Genomic DNA, 15,862 nt, shown 5'->3' on the forward strand with positions numbered 1-15,862 from the left:
TCCTTCAATAAAAGAATGTTTAAAATGCTTCCAAAAGAACTTTTCCAAAGAACAAGAAACAGTGTTACACATCCTGATAATCTAGAGTTCATGATAAAAAGAACCAATAATAACGGATTGTGTTTACCATTTCATAACCCAGGTAATCACATCCAAAGATATTCAGTATCTCCACATAGATATTCAGTTTACCATTATCTTATTTATTCAATAAATGGACAACCTTTTTACTAAAGAATTCTTTCATAGGTACCCCTACCCCCCAGAAATAAATAAAATTGATTTACTGCTAGCTACACCTAGTTGTAGTCAGGAATTGTATCTCTTCTTAAGATAACCTACCTAAATAATGTTGATATTCTGTTTCCTGATCCGCGTAATTTTTTCTTTTTTTTTTCTTTTCTTTTGAGAGTAAGTTGAAAATCTCGTTCATAAAACTTATCTTCCATTTATAAAGAGGAAGAAAATAAGATCACACATGTAGGCACAATATTTATTCAACAGTAAAATGATATATATTTTTTTATAATTATACTCTCAGAAAGTCATTAAAAATGGTTATATATTTCAGAGGGAAAGGATGACTGCTTTTGAGTGCCTTTCACTCTTGTAAAAAATGCTCTAGTTAAAAGGGGTTTAATAGATATCTTTCTTCTTTTATGGCTTTGAGAGTATTTTTCAAACAGTATAAAATCTTCCTACTCTATAAAGAGTTCCTTTGTACTTTAATTACGTATCAAAATGATTGTCAGAAACCTTTCTCAGTATCATATCCTGATTAGTGTTTCACACAGTTTTTGTCTCTCCTGCTGTTAAACCGAGCTCTCTTGCTTTGACAACAAAGGAGAACTTGATCCAATTTCTTGTTCACTAGTCTGTATAGGAAGCCCTTGCTGAGCGTCACAGTCACTTTGGTATTGGAAAAGATGGGTAATTTCTCTAGTCACTTCAGTAAACCCAACCGTATGCTTTGTCAGCGGCAGGTCGGGTATGGAACCTGGAGAATGTAACGTTATACTGGGTAACGATCCAATTGATTCCTGTTGTGGCAAAGGGACTTCTTGGATAAAGGTCTCCTCTTCTTTATGCGATGGGGCAAATGTGGAGACTGGGTCTGGCGAGTTGTCGACGACTCTCGATAACACTGAAGGGGACATCTGCAGTGAACTGTATTTTGATATGTCCTGGAAGAGATGAGAGTTTGAGAGATGGTTTGATTGAAAACTGTCTATTCATCTATCTAATGGTTTTCAACGTCTTTGTCAATTCAGCATTTTTGAGAGTGGAACATGAATCTGTTACGTTGTTTTTCCTTAAAGTTTATATACATAACTGCAAGTAATAAAGTTTAGATTAAGTATATTTATGGCAGCGATTTTGTAAAATCACTTATGGATCTAAAAAAGAATATTACTTACTTTAAAAGTTTTTTTAGTGTTCTGATAAATATGTTTCTTAAACGGCAAGGATTCCATTTTCAAGTCGGAGACGAATCCTCTTATTATGTGGAGATGATTTAATGTCAAAAGTGTAATTCCACACAATACTTCTATATAGTCTACTAAAATTAAAATTATAATTACTTCTAAGCTTTGGAAACTCTCTCATCCGGTATGATTAACCTGAGACCCCATTGTACTGAATTTCAGTTCATCATGCTATCCACTTAGTCACTTGCAGAAATTGGTGTATGGATAGAATGAAGAAAGTATTGGAATAATAAAGTTCTGAAGTTCGCACAGAGTATTTCTGAGATAAAGGGTAAAAGTTTGAGCACTAACATGTCAATGCTTATTGTCTTTTTTTTTTTTTTTTTTTTTTTTTTTTTTTTTTTTTTTTTTTTTTTTTTTTTACATTGTAGCAGCACCTTATATCCGATTGAATTGGTATGATATCTCCCGTTTACCGTGAACATCCAGAGTGCATAAGTTCGAATCTATTTGCGTGACTTAATTCGAATAACATTTAATCATCAATAAAAATAAACAATAGAAATAATCAGAGAGGGTTCTTTTTTAAAGTTTTTATTTTGATGTTTTATTTGATAATTTTAAGCACGATGTAAAAGTAAATAGATTTTATCTAGAGAAAGAATTCTATTGTTAAAACTCAGAAAGTTAGAAAATTATCTTTCATCAATGATGTATTCTTCAAATGTACTCAATGAAAACGACAATTTACTTGTTAACTAGTTTATTCGGAACTTAGAGACGAAATGGTGTTTATTCATGATTGATTACGAAGTTAAGTGGCTCAACCACTTACCCAGTACATTCTCAGTACACAATCTAATCCAAGAAATGTACGTGGCGATAAAATTGTGTAATGCAAATTAAAAAGATTTGAATGAGACCGTTTCCCATTCACTTAAGGGGATGCCTTTGATAGAAGCCATTGGAAAGGGTGCTTCAGGAAACCGAACCATTAATATAGAGATATTAACCATTAATGTAGAGAAAAAAAGTTTTTCATTCACTAAGCCTTGTTGAATACCATTATTTCACCTGTTATTGTCTCCAACCTGAAAACCGTTTCCAGCAATTGAGTCTTACCTGGTGAGATTAAAGGTATTGAAGCTTTTCGTTTTATATGTGACAGCAATGAAAAGATCTTATATAATCCAGGTAACCCTCTTTGTTTATAGAGTAGGCAGATCTATCAAGATAAAAATGTTTTCTTAAAATAAAAAGAAAATTACCCCAACAAGTGTCAAAATAATTAATTTTTGAAAATCATGGTTATCTTGGTGATTGAATCTTACCCGTTGCTTGAGTCTTAATATTATGCCTTACCTGTAGTTCCCTTTCACTGCAGGTTGTCGAGTGTTTGGCCGATACCAAAGGCGAGCTAAGGACACTTCTTGTCTGATCACTGATGGACATCGCAGTGCTGGACGGCCCTGTCTGTCTGGTGCGATGCCGGTGACAGTTGCGGAACACGATGAGGAAGAGAAGGATGAACATCACGAACAGGAGACCAGCGCTTAATCCCAAGGCAGTTTGAATGAGGTGAGAATATCTCAAATCCTCCAGCGAGGAAGACGAGTCGTAGTTGTTCACGTCCGTTGAGGTGATGGTGAATTCTCCGCCTTTCTCGTCCTTTTCCTCCTCACTTCCTCCTCCGCCTCCTCCACCTCCTTCATCGCCCTCTGTTGCAACTGATCCTGCTTCCTTAGGCTTAGCATCTTCACGTACTTCCGCTTCCAAGGGGCCATCTGATAACATGGGAAGGTGGTAGAGTTTATAAATACATAAACACGCATACACTCACACACACACACACACACACACACACACACACACATATATATATATATATATATATATATATATATATATATATATATATATATATATACAAATATATATGTGTATCTATATAAATACAAATATATATATATGTATATATATATATATATATATATATATATATATATATATACATGTATATATATGTTTACATTATGTATATATAAATATATATATATATATATATATATATAAATATATATATGTATATATATATGTATATATATATATATATATATATATATATATATATATATATATATATATATATATATATATATAGGATCTCGTCATATATATATATATATATATACAAATATATATGTGTATCTATATATATACAAATATATATATATGTATATATATATATATATATATATATATACATGTATATATATGTTTACATTATGTATATATAAATATATATATATATATATATAAATATATATATATATATATATATATATATATATATATACATGTATATATATGTTTACATTATGTATATATAAATATATATATATATATATATATATATATATATATATATATATATATAAATATATATATGTATATATATATGTATATATATATATATATATATATATATATATATATATATATATATATATATATATATATATATATATAGGATCTCGTCATTTGCAGGGGTTAGGTTATAGAGAGACTATTGACTGGCACTCCCAGACCCCATATTTCCTTACATAGCTAAAAAACTGTTTATTAGCTAGCATTGAAAGAAAAATGCACACACACACACACACACACACACACACATATATATATATATATATATATATATATATATATATATATATATATATATATATATATGTATAATGATATTTAGAGTAATTAACAGCAAATGTAGAAAAGCATTCACACTTATGTAATACCAAATACAGAAGGGGGCCTGATAGGTCAGACAAAAATCCATTATTTTGCAAAGACTTTAAAGTTTACTTCAATTGTCTCAACTTCCTCTCCCCTTTTACATAACTAAAAGTTGTCCGGTTTGCTCGCACACAACTCAATGTTCTTTGATTGAATGCATTTATACTCTATTGCCTTCGCCAAAATCTTGTATTCACGCCTGTCTGTTTGTTTGTGAACAACTTTGCACATAAACTACAATACACATTTTGACCAAACTTTGTAGTATTGTTGTGTAGGACCCATGGATAAACCTATAAGATTTTGGGTACAGTACATTAAAGTACAAGTACGCAATTGTACTTTGAATATAAAAGCAGTATTAATATTTGGTTTGTGAACAACATTACGCAAAAATTAGGAAACCAATTTCAACGAAACTTGGTGGACATATCACGTATGACCCAAGGACCAGAGCAAAAGAAGACTGACAGGCGTGATGAAGGCATGCTCTCTACTGAGAGCCTCTCTAGTTTAATGACTGCAATTAGATGATCCTTTTAGCGTTAGATATCCAGCCCATGAATGTATAAAGAATCTATATCGATTTTTGTATATGATAAGAAGCATAGTTTAAAAAGTAATGGGTTTACAGTTATACTTCATGCTTTCTTTGCACATTGCTAGTCAATAACTGAAATTTATTTTGTCGTGACTGTTACTCATCCATTAGTCCTTATTATATTGAGTAAACATCTAAGAATAAGTAAATAAATAAGATTTTAAAAGTATCATTCTAATACGTCATCACTATTTATGGAGGTAGGAGAAATATTTACTCGTTAGGTTAAAATTGAGAAACAACAGTCAGCTGATAAACCTTTGCCAACCTCCTCAACTCATATCGGGAACATCCGCCACTTTTTATACAGAAAAATGGCGGTGTATGTGTGTGCATGTGTGTGCGTGTGTGTGTAAAAAGGCCTCGTCACTAGGAAACGTTATAGTATGTGAAATACGTCACTGTATTTCAATAAGTCAATTATGTTGAACATTTCTCGATAACATCATATGTTTCAAAACACCAAGTAAAACTACAATGAAAGAAAGTGTACCACTATAGTCAATTTCTTTTAGCGATGCAGATTTGCACCGACTCGCAGCGGTGCCCTTTTAGCTCGGAAAAGTTTCCTGATCGCTGATTGATTGGACGAGATAATTCTAACCAATCAGCGATCAGGAAAATTTTCCGAGCTAAAAGGGCACCGCTGCAAGTCGGTGCAAATCTGCCTCGATAAAAGAAATGGACTATAGTTAGTGTTTCAATCGACTATACGATACCTTGCGTTAGTATGGCCGAAACATTTGGCGTAAGTGTTGTAACTGTCATATGGTGCGGAATGCTGAGGCCCTTTTGATTGATGGCTGTGAGCACAAGGTCGTAGGTCGTCCCGGGAGATAAGCCATTTACCTGTGTGAAAGGACCAATAAGAATAAATCAAAGTTCAAATTAGCATGAGCATCTTCAAGGAAATGTTAAAGTGTCAAAGAAGTTGTTTCTTATTTGTTCAATAAATCGTTCCCTGACATTTCATTACTCCAAAAAGGTGTGAATGCACTGTAGTTAGTTGGGGGTAGACGTAAATTTTCTTATTACCTATCAAATTGATTTTTTTTATGGAGAATTTTTTTTTTTTTATCTTGGTCTGAAATACGATAATATGTAGCTAGTTTTACGATTTACGAAATATTATGATTTAGTGTCACCTTGTTAGTAGTGAAGCCGGTTGGAAAGCAAACACAGGGTTGAAACATAGTCTTGGGTAGGCTAAGAATACGTCAGTCTAAGGGGGATCGTTGGGGGCGTAGTCCCCTTCCCTGCAATAGGTACGTAGGACAGGATAGGGCTCATATGTTAGGTTAGGTGGGGAATCTTTGGATAGGTTGTGTTCTTATGTTTGTTTCCCTTTTAAAATGTGGTTTTTCAGTCATAACCTTTGAAATTTTACACCCACACTGTCCTAACCAACTACAAAAGCTCCCAAATGAACAAGAAATATTAATCCTTTGTGAATGAGAAGAAGGAATTTAAATGTTATTCATACAAGAGTCTTCGTAAACGTTTCTACATTGACGAAAGATTTGTCTGAAAGGATTAGAAATGGAGAAAAGGAAATTGATGTTCCACCGAGGTTGCTGTGATAGCATGCATTTTTGAGGTCAGAGAGAGAGAGAGAGAGAGAGAGAGAGAGAGAGAGAGAGAGAGAGAGAGAGAGAGAGAGAGAGAGAGAGAGACATTAATAATGGTTTGTGAACAACTCACCAAGAAACTTGGTTTGGAAGCAGTGGCATTATTGGAGTATTTACTATGCTTTTCACGAGCCTGCAGGTGGAAAGTTTGCCGGAGGCCCCGACTGTTTCCAGCTTGGCAGTCTATTTGGAAGGACGTTCCAGTTTTTTCAATGACGATGCACTTGGTGAGGGGGTCCGGCTTTTCTGACGAAGCAAAAACGGAGGGAGAGATTTACTTGGCCATGAGGTATTCGGATATTTTGGATCATCCTTTTTCAAAAGGGAATTATAATTGTGCTCATATCTTAGAGAATTATCTCAGCTCACTCAGTCTCTCTGCAACTTCCATAGCAGAAAGACGTCTGAGCTGGTAGCTCCTTAGTTATTTACGCTAGTGTCAGTGATTTACTCTAAGGGTTTTCATACCTTTTTTCGGAAGCCTAAGATTACATCAGTCTACGGACTTTCCTACCAAAATTTCACGTCATCACTCATGGATGGAGACGTAGATCCAGCTGTTCCCACTGTTAATCTCCCTGAAAGTGAGGATATCCACAACCCCGACTATAGGGAACTTCTTCATGAAATGGAGAACACAAACCCTACCACTGACCAGCTCCAGGAACCAGAATCTGCTGATGAAGACATGGAATCTGAAGCCCTTTCTCACCCTTCTCCTCCTCCTCAAAGGAAACGTGGCGCCTCCTCATCCCCTCCACCTGGATACCAAGCTGCTAAGAAGCCTAATCAAACCTCCTTGGACAGCACAGACTTCGCACTCCAACTTGCTCCTCCTAGTTCTGATGATGAACAAGAAGAGGACACACCTATCACTTCCTCAAGGACCACCTCTCCCCGTTCTTATGACAGGGAAACTACTTCAAAGGATACACCAGAAGAGCCTGACGACAACCCTGAGCCCTTCATACATGCACAAAGGAATAAAGGTAAGAGACCTTCTACACCTTCCCCTTCTACTACTGCACTCTTTAAGTTTAAAGCAGTCAGCACACCTCAACATAGTGCTTATGCTCAAGTCATGGGTATAGAGGACAGATACCCCAACATCAATATCACGGTTAAACCGAATTTGGATGGGGACATGGTCCTCTCTCCCCATGACAAGGCAGCAGAAGATATACTCAATTCAATTAAAACTCTTGTTAAATTAGACCCAGCCCAAAAACGTAGAATTTACATTGTCTGCGGTTATTCATACAAATATGACACTGACCGTTTACTTAAATATCCTGGTATTATTCATGCTGAAAGATGCACACCCAGGGAAGGTGGTGTATCAAACAAAGTTAAATGTACCTTTTTGGGCCCCCCCCCTAATCAAGTTAACTTAGGTATGTGGGGTAAATTTAGAGTAGAGGATTATAATCCTCCCCTCCTCCGTTGTCACAAGTGCCAGAAATACGGGCACCATAAGAATAACTGTCATGCTGCTCATCCTGTCTGTGGAATATGTTCAAGGAGGCATGATACTTCCATCTGCCTTACTAAATACAAGGCAGATGAACCCACTGAACCAAGATGCCCTCACTGTAAGCTGGCACATCACTCGTGGAACAAACGTTGCCCGGAAAGACTTAAGAGGGAATATGCGAGGAGGGGCCAACTCCCTCCCAACTCTACTGCAACCAACTCAACTCCTAACCAACCATCCCAAACCCAACAACATATTACACCTGCCAATCCTTTACCCAATCCTACACCCCAAACTTACCCCTCCTACTCTGCTGCCCTAATGACCTCTGTCACACCAACGACCAATCCTTCTACTATTACACAAACAACTCCTTCTTCACAGACTGTTTCCCCGTCTATAGCCTCTGCCCCTTCCTCCCAATCACAACCCCAAAGACCACCCAAATCACCAAGAGCCTCCAGACCTACACCTTCCTCTAAACCTCAACAAAATCCTGTTCCAAACCAACACCCTCCTACGCCCTCAGACGATACCTACATCCCCCTTCCCTCGACATCTCATGATTCCACCTCTCCTGCCACAAATACAACTTCCAACTTTCATTACCCACACCTCCCACAACATAATACTCTCTCTCCAGCTCCTCAATCTTCCTCCTCTGCTATCCTTAACCTCTTCCTTCAACCTGCTCTCCTAGAACCTGCTATTATTACTCTCATCCAAAAATTCTTCCCCAACCTAGTTGTAGATGATACATTTAAGTCTGCTCTTAAGCTCGTTATTGAGATGCTTACTCATGCTCTCACAACTTAGAATTCTCAGACTCCGACAGTGATGTGAGTTTACCCTCCTCTCCTCAACCACAGGTGAATAACTATATCAATGTGTTACAATGGAACATTTTAGGAATTAGGTTAAAGTACGCTATTCTGCAGTCTCAGGTAGCCGTACAGAGGCCGGACGTCATCCTCTTGCAGGAAACATTACTAAGGGAACACACCTCCTTTAAATTTGCAAATTACAAGATATACAGAACCCACCACACTGACACTAGTCGTGGCTTACTAACATTAATAAAAAACACAATTCCTTCCCAAAGAATTACAGATATTGACTGCCACGAAGCAGAGACTCTTAGTGTACAAATTACCCTTTTAAACACTACACTGACAATACACAATATCTACAAAAGCCCTGCAAGAGACATTGATGCTACCCCACTCTTTGCGGATGCTGAGACTCAGAGTACTGTTTTCTCAGGTGACTTTAATGGACATCACCCCTTCCTCAAGTCTACCTCCCCTACCAATGTTACTGGTGAGCATCTCTATTCTTTACTTGAGGATTTTCCAGGTGTGAAACTCCTCAATGATGTTGACATGCCTACCCATATTGCTGGGGGAAGACTGGATCTTACGTTTGTCTCGCAAGACATATGCAACAACTCCTCCTGGGACCTGCATCCTGTCCTTACTAGTGATCATTTTGGCACTTGTTTCTCTCTTCAGTTGGATAAATTACCTGACCCACCTCCTCCTCCTAGGAGATGGAATCCGGATTTCGCCAAATGGGATCTCTTTGAGCAGCACATGACTTCATGGGCTGATAGATACTCTGCTGCACCTCTGGAAGACGCTGATAACCTTCTTCTAACATTCAGTGAACAGTTAACTGAGGCGGCCGCATCCTCTATGCCAATGAAAAAACCCTTTACTAAAAACTATAAAGACTCTTGGTATTACAACCCCAGGATTAAGGCAATGAATAAGCGTCTCAATCGTATCAGAAAACTTTTTCGCAGGTACAATACTGATTCCCTATATCAAAACCTTGTTGCGGTAACACATCATTCTGCACAGGTTGCTACAGAGGTTAAAAATGAAAAATGGTATGACTGGTGTGCCGAGATTAATGCCACTACTCCTTTGAAAAAGATTTGGGGCTGGTTCAACAAAGTCTCTGGTAAAAGATCAACCATAAAGGTGTCTCACCCAGATCCTCCAGCTCAGGCGCTACGACTGGCACAAGAGTTTGCCAACCGCTCTAAGTCTGATAACCTCTCTCCTGAGGCCAGACATAGACAAAGGGTCCTTTACCCTATTAGGTTGAACATGATCACTGCAGCTTGCAACATATCAGATGATACTGATGCACTGTACACCATGGATGAACTTAATGTTGCCCTTTCTAAAACAAAAGATACAGCCCCTGGTACAGATCTTATAACGTATAGTATGCTAACACACATGGGAGACCCTGCAAAGGAGATATACCTTCAACTCGTAAACAAAACTCATGTTGAAAGGGTTAGACCTCGGCTCTGGAGGCAGCAGGACACTCAACCTGTTCCCAAACCTAAAGAGGAAAACGCCTATAGGCCTATAGCTCTTATCACTTGTACGGAAAAGGTTGCAGAACGTATGGTCCTTAATCGACTAAAATGGAAGATTGGCAAATTACACCACAGACTGTATGCATTCACTGATGGTGTTGGCACTCATGAATGCATCACAGACCTTATGGCCACCATTAATGAGTCACACTCTCTAGTAGTCTTCCTGGACCTTGAGAAGGCTTTTGAACTGGCCAGTTCGGCTGCTATTCTCTTCTCACTTGTTCGCAAGAGGGTTAGAGGTCACCTGCTGTCCTGGGTTCAAGAGTACACTCGGGGTCGTGAGGCAAGAGTCACTTTTCAAGGTGCTACCTCACCTTTCCTCCCCTTGGAGAATGGCACCCCACAAGGGGGTATTCTAAGCCCGTTCCTATTTAATGTTCTTGTTGAAAACTTATTGCTTATAGAACTCCCTCAAGGAATAGAGATGTTCATATATGCAGATGATATCTGCATTGTATGTCCACACTCTGTTCGTATACATAATCAGTCTCAAAAAATGCAAAGAGCTCTCAATGCAATAGTCCATGAATGTAACGAACTAGGTTTGAAAATTAACCCCCTTAAAACTAAGGCTATGGCCATCAAGTATTTTGAGCCTCCTCCCCCTCTTTTTATTGGTAACAACCCCATAGAGTGGGTACAAAATTTCATTTACTTGGGTGTCAATATTAATTATAAACTTCTCCCTCACACACAGGTTAAATTGCTTAGACAAAAAGTTATCTCTCGCTTTTCAGCAATGAAAAGAATTACCACTTTAAAAAAAGGAGTCTCTTCCCATTTATTGAGATTATTCTATGTGCAAGCTGTAAGATCACAGGTTGAATATGCCTCCCCTGTACTCATTTCCCTCCCTTCACGGCTATTATCTTCACTAGAAGTTATACAAAATAATGCCATGAGACTAATTACTGGTGCCCCTATTTGGACAAGGCTTATCCTTCTCAGGCAGGAAACCAACCTGTTACCACTTGCAGATAGAATAAAAATGCGTGTTTGCTGTATAATTATTAAAACCATAAAAGTTAATAGGAATTCCCCTCTAAAAACTAAAATTAACAGATTCATAAATTTGCATGAAGACCTAGAACCCCCTGATCATTATATTGGTAAACTTATTCAAACTATTAGAGATGTCAACATTCAGTTAGTCATACTTGATGTAAAGCATGATAAATTTCATCCAGAATATGTCCCTCCAGCCCCTTGGAGCCCTAATCCAATTGATGTTAATTATACTGTTCTTCCAGCATTCAAATCTTTATGTACTCCTCAACAGCTTAAGAGTGCAGCTCTGGCCTCCATTGCCGATACCAGTGCTGCTAATGTTTACTTCACAGATGGGTCTGTGGACATGAATTTACCGGCTGCTGGCTCCGCTGTCTTCTCCAATACCTTTACCAGTGCTTGGAGGCTTTCTGACCATGCTTCTATCTTACAGGCAGAACTCTATGCCATTGCAAAGGCCTTGGAGAATTCCCTTTATAAGTATGGTCATACTACTATCCACACCGACTCAAAAGGTGCTATACAAAGTATCCTAAAACGTAACTTTAAAGAGAATATTCATTTAATCAGCACCATAAAGACTATGGCTACAGCCCATGCTCAAAGGAACAGAAAAGTTACCCTCAATTGGATACCTAGTCATGTAGGTATTCATGGAAATGATGAGGCTGACCGTCTTGCAAATAGTGCCCTTAGCTATCCCACTATAAGCAGAGCATGCAGACCCTCTCTCTCACACATCAAAAAGTTAATGTCCAATTATTGTCATCTTCAAAAGAAAAGTTTAATTAGGCAGTCTTTGCTTGATGGTTCCCGCTCTGCTAAGTGGTATACTGAGGTAACTAATATTATCCCCCATTCTATGCCTAAATCTCTTCGTAGACAACTAACAACTATTCTTTTCAGACTACGCCTTGGTTATCTTTGCAGTTGGCAGATCATTAGTATAGAAGATAGATTTTGTCCCTATTGTGATCTCCCCACTGGTACTGAACCATTAGAACACTACCTATTAACTTGTACTGAAACCTTCCCTCTTCGTCAATCCATAAACCTCCCTCCTCCTTACACTGCTGTACAAGTAACTAAACACATATTAGATAATACAAACACACTCTCGGGCTTTCTATGCTCATATCCCCCTCCCAGATAACTTAAATAAACATTTAGCTTACTCTTAGTTCTCATCTACTCTAATCCCTTTCGCACACGCAAACCCATACTCATAACATAGCTTGTTTACTCATATCACTGTTGGAATTGCAAACCCATTATTCATATAAAAGACTATTCTCCATTCTCCTGAATTATTTCCCTATCCCCTAAGGATAGTATCCCACTGATCCTTCCTGAAACAAGCACACCTACAAGAGGTTGGGGGCCTCTCTCGTACTAGCTGGTCGAGCGCGGTACAGAATCGGGCCCTCCCCCTCTTTTCCCTACAACATAGCGCAGTGGGAGTCTAGGACTGGAAAGCGGTTAATTCTTGGCTGTGTCCCTCATTGGAAACAGCTCTTGATTTCTCTGTTTTCCCTTTTCTTCCTCCCTGTAGCTACACACATTACCCCCCACACCAGTATCACTTCCCTCAATCCTTCTAACTGTCATGATCCTTCAATGGATATTCAAACTTTATTGTAAATTCTACTACTATTGTTATTTTCTCACTTTTTGCTAGCTCTCTTTACTCTTAGCTAGCACTCAATCTATCTCCTCTCCCTACTACTTAAGCTTTCTTGGGATAATTTATGCCCACTTTCTGCCTCCGACTAAATAACTTTATTTTCATTCCCACGATCTCCTACTTCCCTGGGACTTGCTGCTATAAAACTTTCTCTTCTACTCGATAGACGCTGCCTATCAACAAATTTCCTTTCGTGGACCTAAAAAGGAGTCGCCCTACCGGGCCCTTTTCCGTTGTCACGCCAGTCATACCCTTGTTCCCTTGTTGCTTTGCGTGGTGGAAGCTGGGAGACACTGCCCCTCATTCAGTTATACGGGCTAATTGACTAGGAATCTGCTTGCAAATTCCTGCCCGTGGGAAGTATGGTGTATAGCCATTACCCCCACCTGGGAAACCCAGGCTGCTGTATGAGGATTAGTAGTTCTCTTTAACTTCCACTACTTTTTGCCTTACACTAAATAGCCTAGGCTATCTAATTTTAACGTAACCAAACATTAGATATAAAGTAACTTTGACTCACTCAATTCATCACTTTCATATATTATTACCTTAAGACACCATACTTTAACTATAGTACCTCACTTCAAATAATACTCCCTTACGGGCTGCCTAAGGCAAGAGCCCGTGTCTTACATAAGGTAAGGCAATCTTACAGACAGACAGACAGTCAGCTCACTACATAGGTACGTCTACTCTCACGAATAAAAGTAAGTGATCATGGATAACATATACGATTTCTATGAAGAAGCAAGGAAACATCCCACTGCCCCTCCCCCCACTCTCTCTCTCTCTCTCTCTCTCTCTCTCTCTCTCTCTCTCTCTCTCTCTCTCTCTCGTTATATCTAGTCCTCCCCTCTCTTTCTCTCTCTTTATATATATATATATATATATATATATATATATATATATATATATATATATATATATATATATATATGTGTGTGTGTGTGTGTGTGTGTATAAATATATATATATGTATATATATATATATATATATATATATATATATATGTATATATATATATATATATATATATATATATATATATATATATGTGTGTGTGTGTGTGTGTGTGTGTGTGTGTGTGTGTAAATGAGACCCTCCGATGAAATGTTGGTGAGAAGTAAAATCCAAGAGTCTTCTGATGTAAATATCAAGAGGAGAAAAATTAAAATTTCTTCTTCGAAAACTTTGTGTTATATCCTCCAACAGAAACATGAAACATTCGGTGTCCGTCTGAGCAGGCAGTGTGACAAGGCTTCTGGGAATTTAAAGCTGAAACCTCTGTTTATGTATCCTCCTGAGAAATGCGAGAGCTCTTATAAACGTATCGTACATTTCCGTGTAAGAGACTATGTTTAAGTCTCAAAATTTGCTACTGAAATTTGGAGGTCGTCTTATACTAGAGGATGAAAAAATTAAGTTTAATGTAATCGATGTAATAAGAACAGCAAAGTTAACAAGGAGCCAAAAGAGAGATGTTTAAATTGAGGGAATGAAGACGAATTAGAATAGTTTCATATATGAAATTCTTTAGACAGTTGCTCTTGTGTATTCTGGTAAACTGAGAGAGAGAGAGAGAGAGAGAGAGAGAGAGAGAGAGAGAGAGAGAGGGAGGAATTCATGATGTCAAGTATGTCATAGAATATAGTATTGGATGTTCCATCAGCTTGTAAGACCAATGTGTGATGGAAGGTGTTAAGGAATAAGAAAACTAAACGGTACAGTAACGATTTTATGGTTGGATGTAAACCATAGTGGCCTTACAGAAGAAAGATCTTTATAGTGAATGCTTGTGGTATAGGAGTGAAACAGCATGATGATAAAATGAAGATCTGGGGTAGATATTTATTTCATATCTTAATTCGAAGGAAAAAGGTAAATAAAGTCTTTAATGGAAGATTCAAAGTAAATGCTAGTTTTGACTAGCTTGGGCTGAATGGTATTGAAGGGAACCTTATGAAAGTATATTCTGGAAGGGATTAGTAGACTGAGTTAATTTTTTTTTTAATATTGACGAAAAAATGAATTGCTACAATTATCTATTGAAGTTACATTATCACAGTGAAAGGCCAAATAGTTGGTAGGTTTATTTGGGAGAAAGTAACCAGTATGGGGATATATGTCATATATTGAAGACATATAAGTTTGATGAAACTATATAGTGAATGACTCCGAGAAGGGTAAACATGATAGATTACAAAATCTAGAAATTCTTTAGAATGTGTCGATGCATGAATCTAGTCTGAAAAAAATCGTTGCTTACAAAAGGTATAAAGGCGTGTAAGGTTCACATCTCAGAGAGATATTTTTAAAGGAATGGTCGATGTCAATATTTGTTCTTTCTTGAAAGACAATGGAGGGAGGAAAGTAGGTTGACTGTATGAATGATATGGGAATGAGCGTTCATGGTATGTTTTTGATTGAGAAAGTAAAAGACAACACAACGAAGGATAGGTAAGAGATAAAAGTAATTCAAATGAGGAAAGGCCTGACATGCATATTCTTAAAGAAAGAACCCTTAACAAGATTGAATAAAGTTTTAAAGTATTGTATTTGGTGCAAGGGAGACGGATATCTGATGTGATATAACATGTTCCAATGATATTGTTCTTCATTGATTGAACTAAGTTAGGAGTGCGTGAATGATCAGATGCAGACTGTTGAAAATATCTGATTGAATTTACCATTTGAGAAAATCTAAAGTAAATGTTAACAAGGATGATGTTATTCGAGAAATCGAAGCCAGATCTGTTGACTCAGCACTCGTTCATAGATGAAATGTGGATGGGGAATGTAAATAGAAAAAGTGTTAAATCTATTGAGGGCCTCTTCTGTATATGAG

At 37.4% G+C, this 15,862-nt stretch overlaps 1 protein-coding gene across 1 annotated transcript in view; it reads right to left on the reverse strand.

The window, feature by feature from the left end:
* Nucleotides 1-590: 590 nt before the first annotated feature.
* Nucleotides 591-15,862, reverse strand: part of LOC137637272 (neural cell adhesion molecule 2-like) — a 110,429-nt gene continuing 95,157 nt past the window's right edge. Inside the window, exons 11-14 of the mRNA XM_068369525.1 lie at nucleotides 6,526-6,698; nucleotides 5,544-5,673; nucleotides 2,793-3,214; nucleotides 591-1,184 (exon numbers count right to left, since the gene is read on the reverse strand). Of these exons, the coding sequence (XP_068225626.1) occupies nucleotides 813-1,184; nucleotides 2,793-3,214; nucleotides 5,544-5,673; nucleotides 6,526-6,698 (1,097 nt within the window). The 3' untranslated portion in view covers nucleotides 591-812. The remainder of the gene's footprint in view (nucleotides 1,185-2,792; nucleotides 3,215-5,543; nucleotides 5,674-6,525; nucleotides 6,699-15,862) is intronic.

The sequence above is a fragment of the Palaemon carinicauda genome, unplaced genomic scaffold (assembly GCF_036898095.1).
Source record: "Palaemon carinicauda isolate YSFRI2023 unplaced genomic scaffold, ASM3689809v2 scaffold62, whole genome shotgun sequence".
Taxonomy (NCBI): Eukaryota; Metazoa; Arthropoda; class Malacostraca; order Decapoda; family Palaemonidae; genus Palaemon; species Palaemon carinicauda.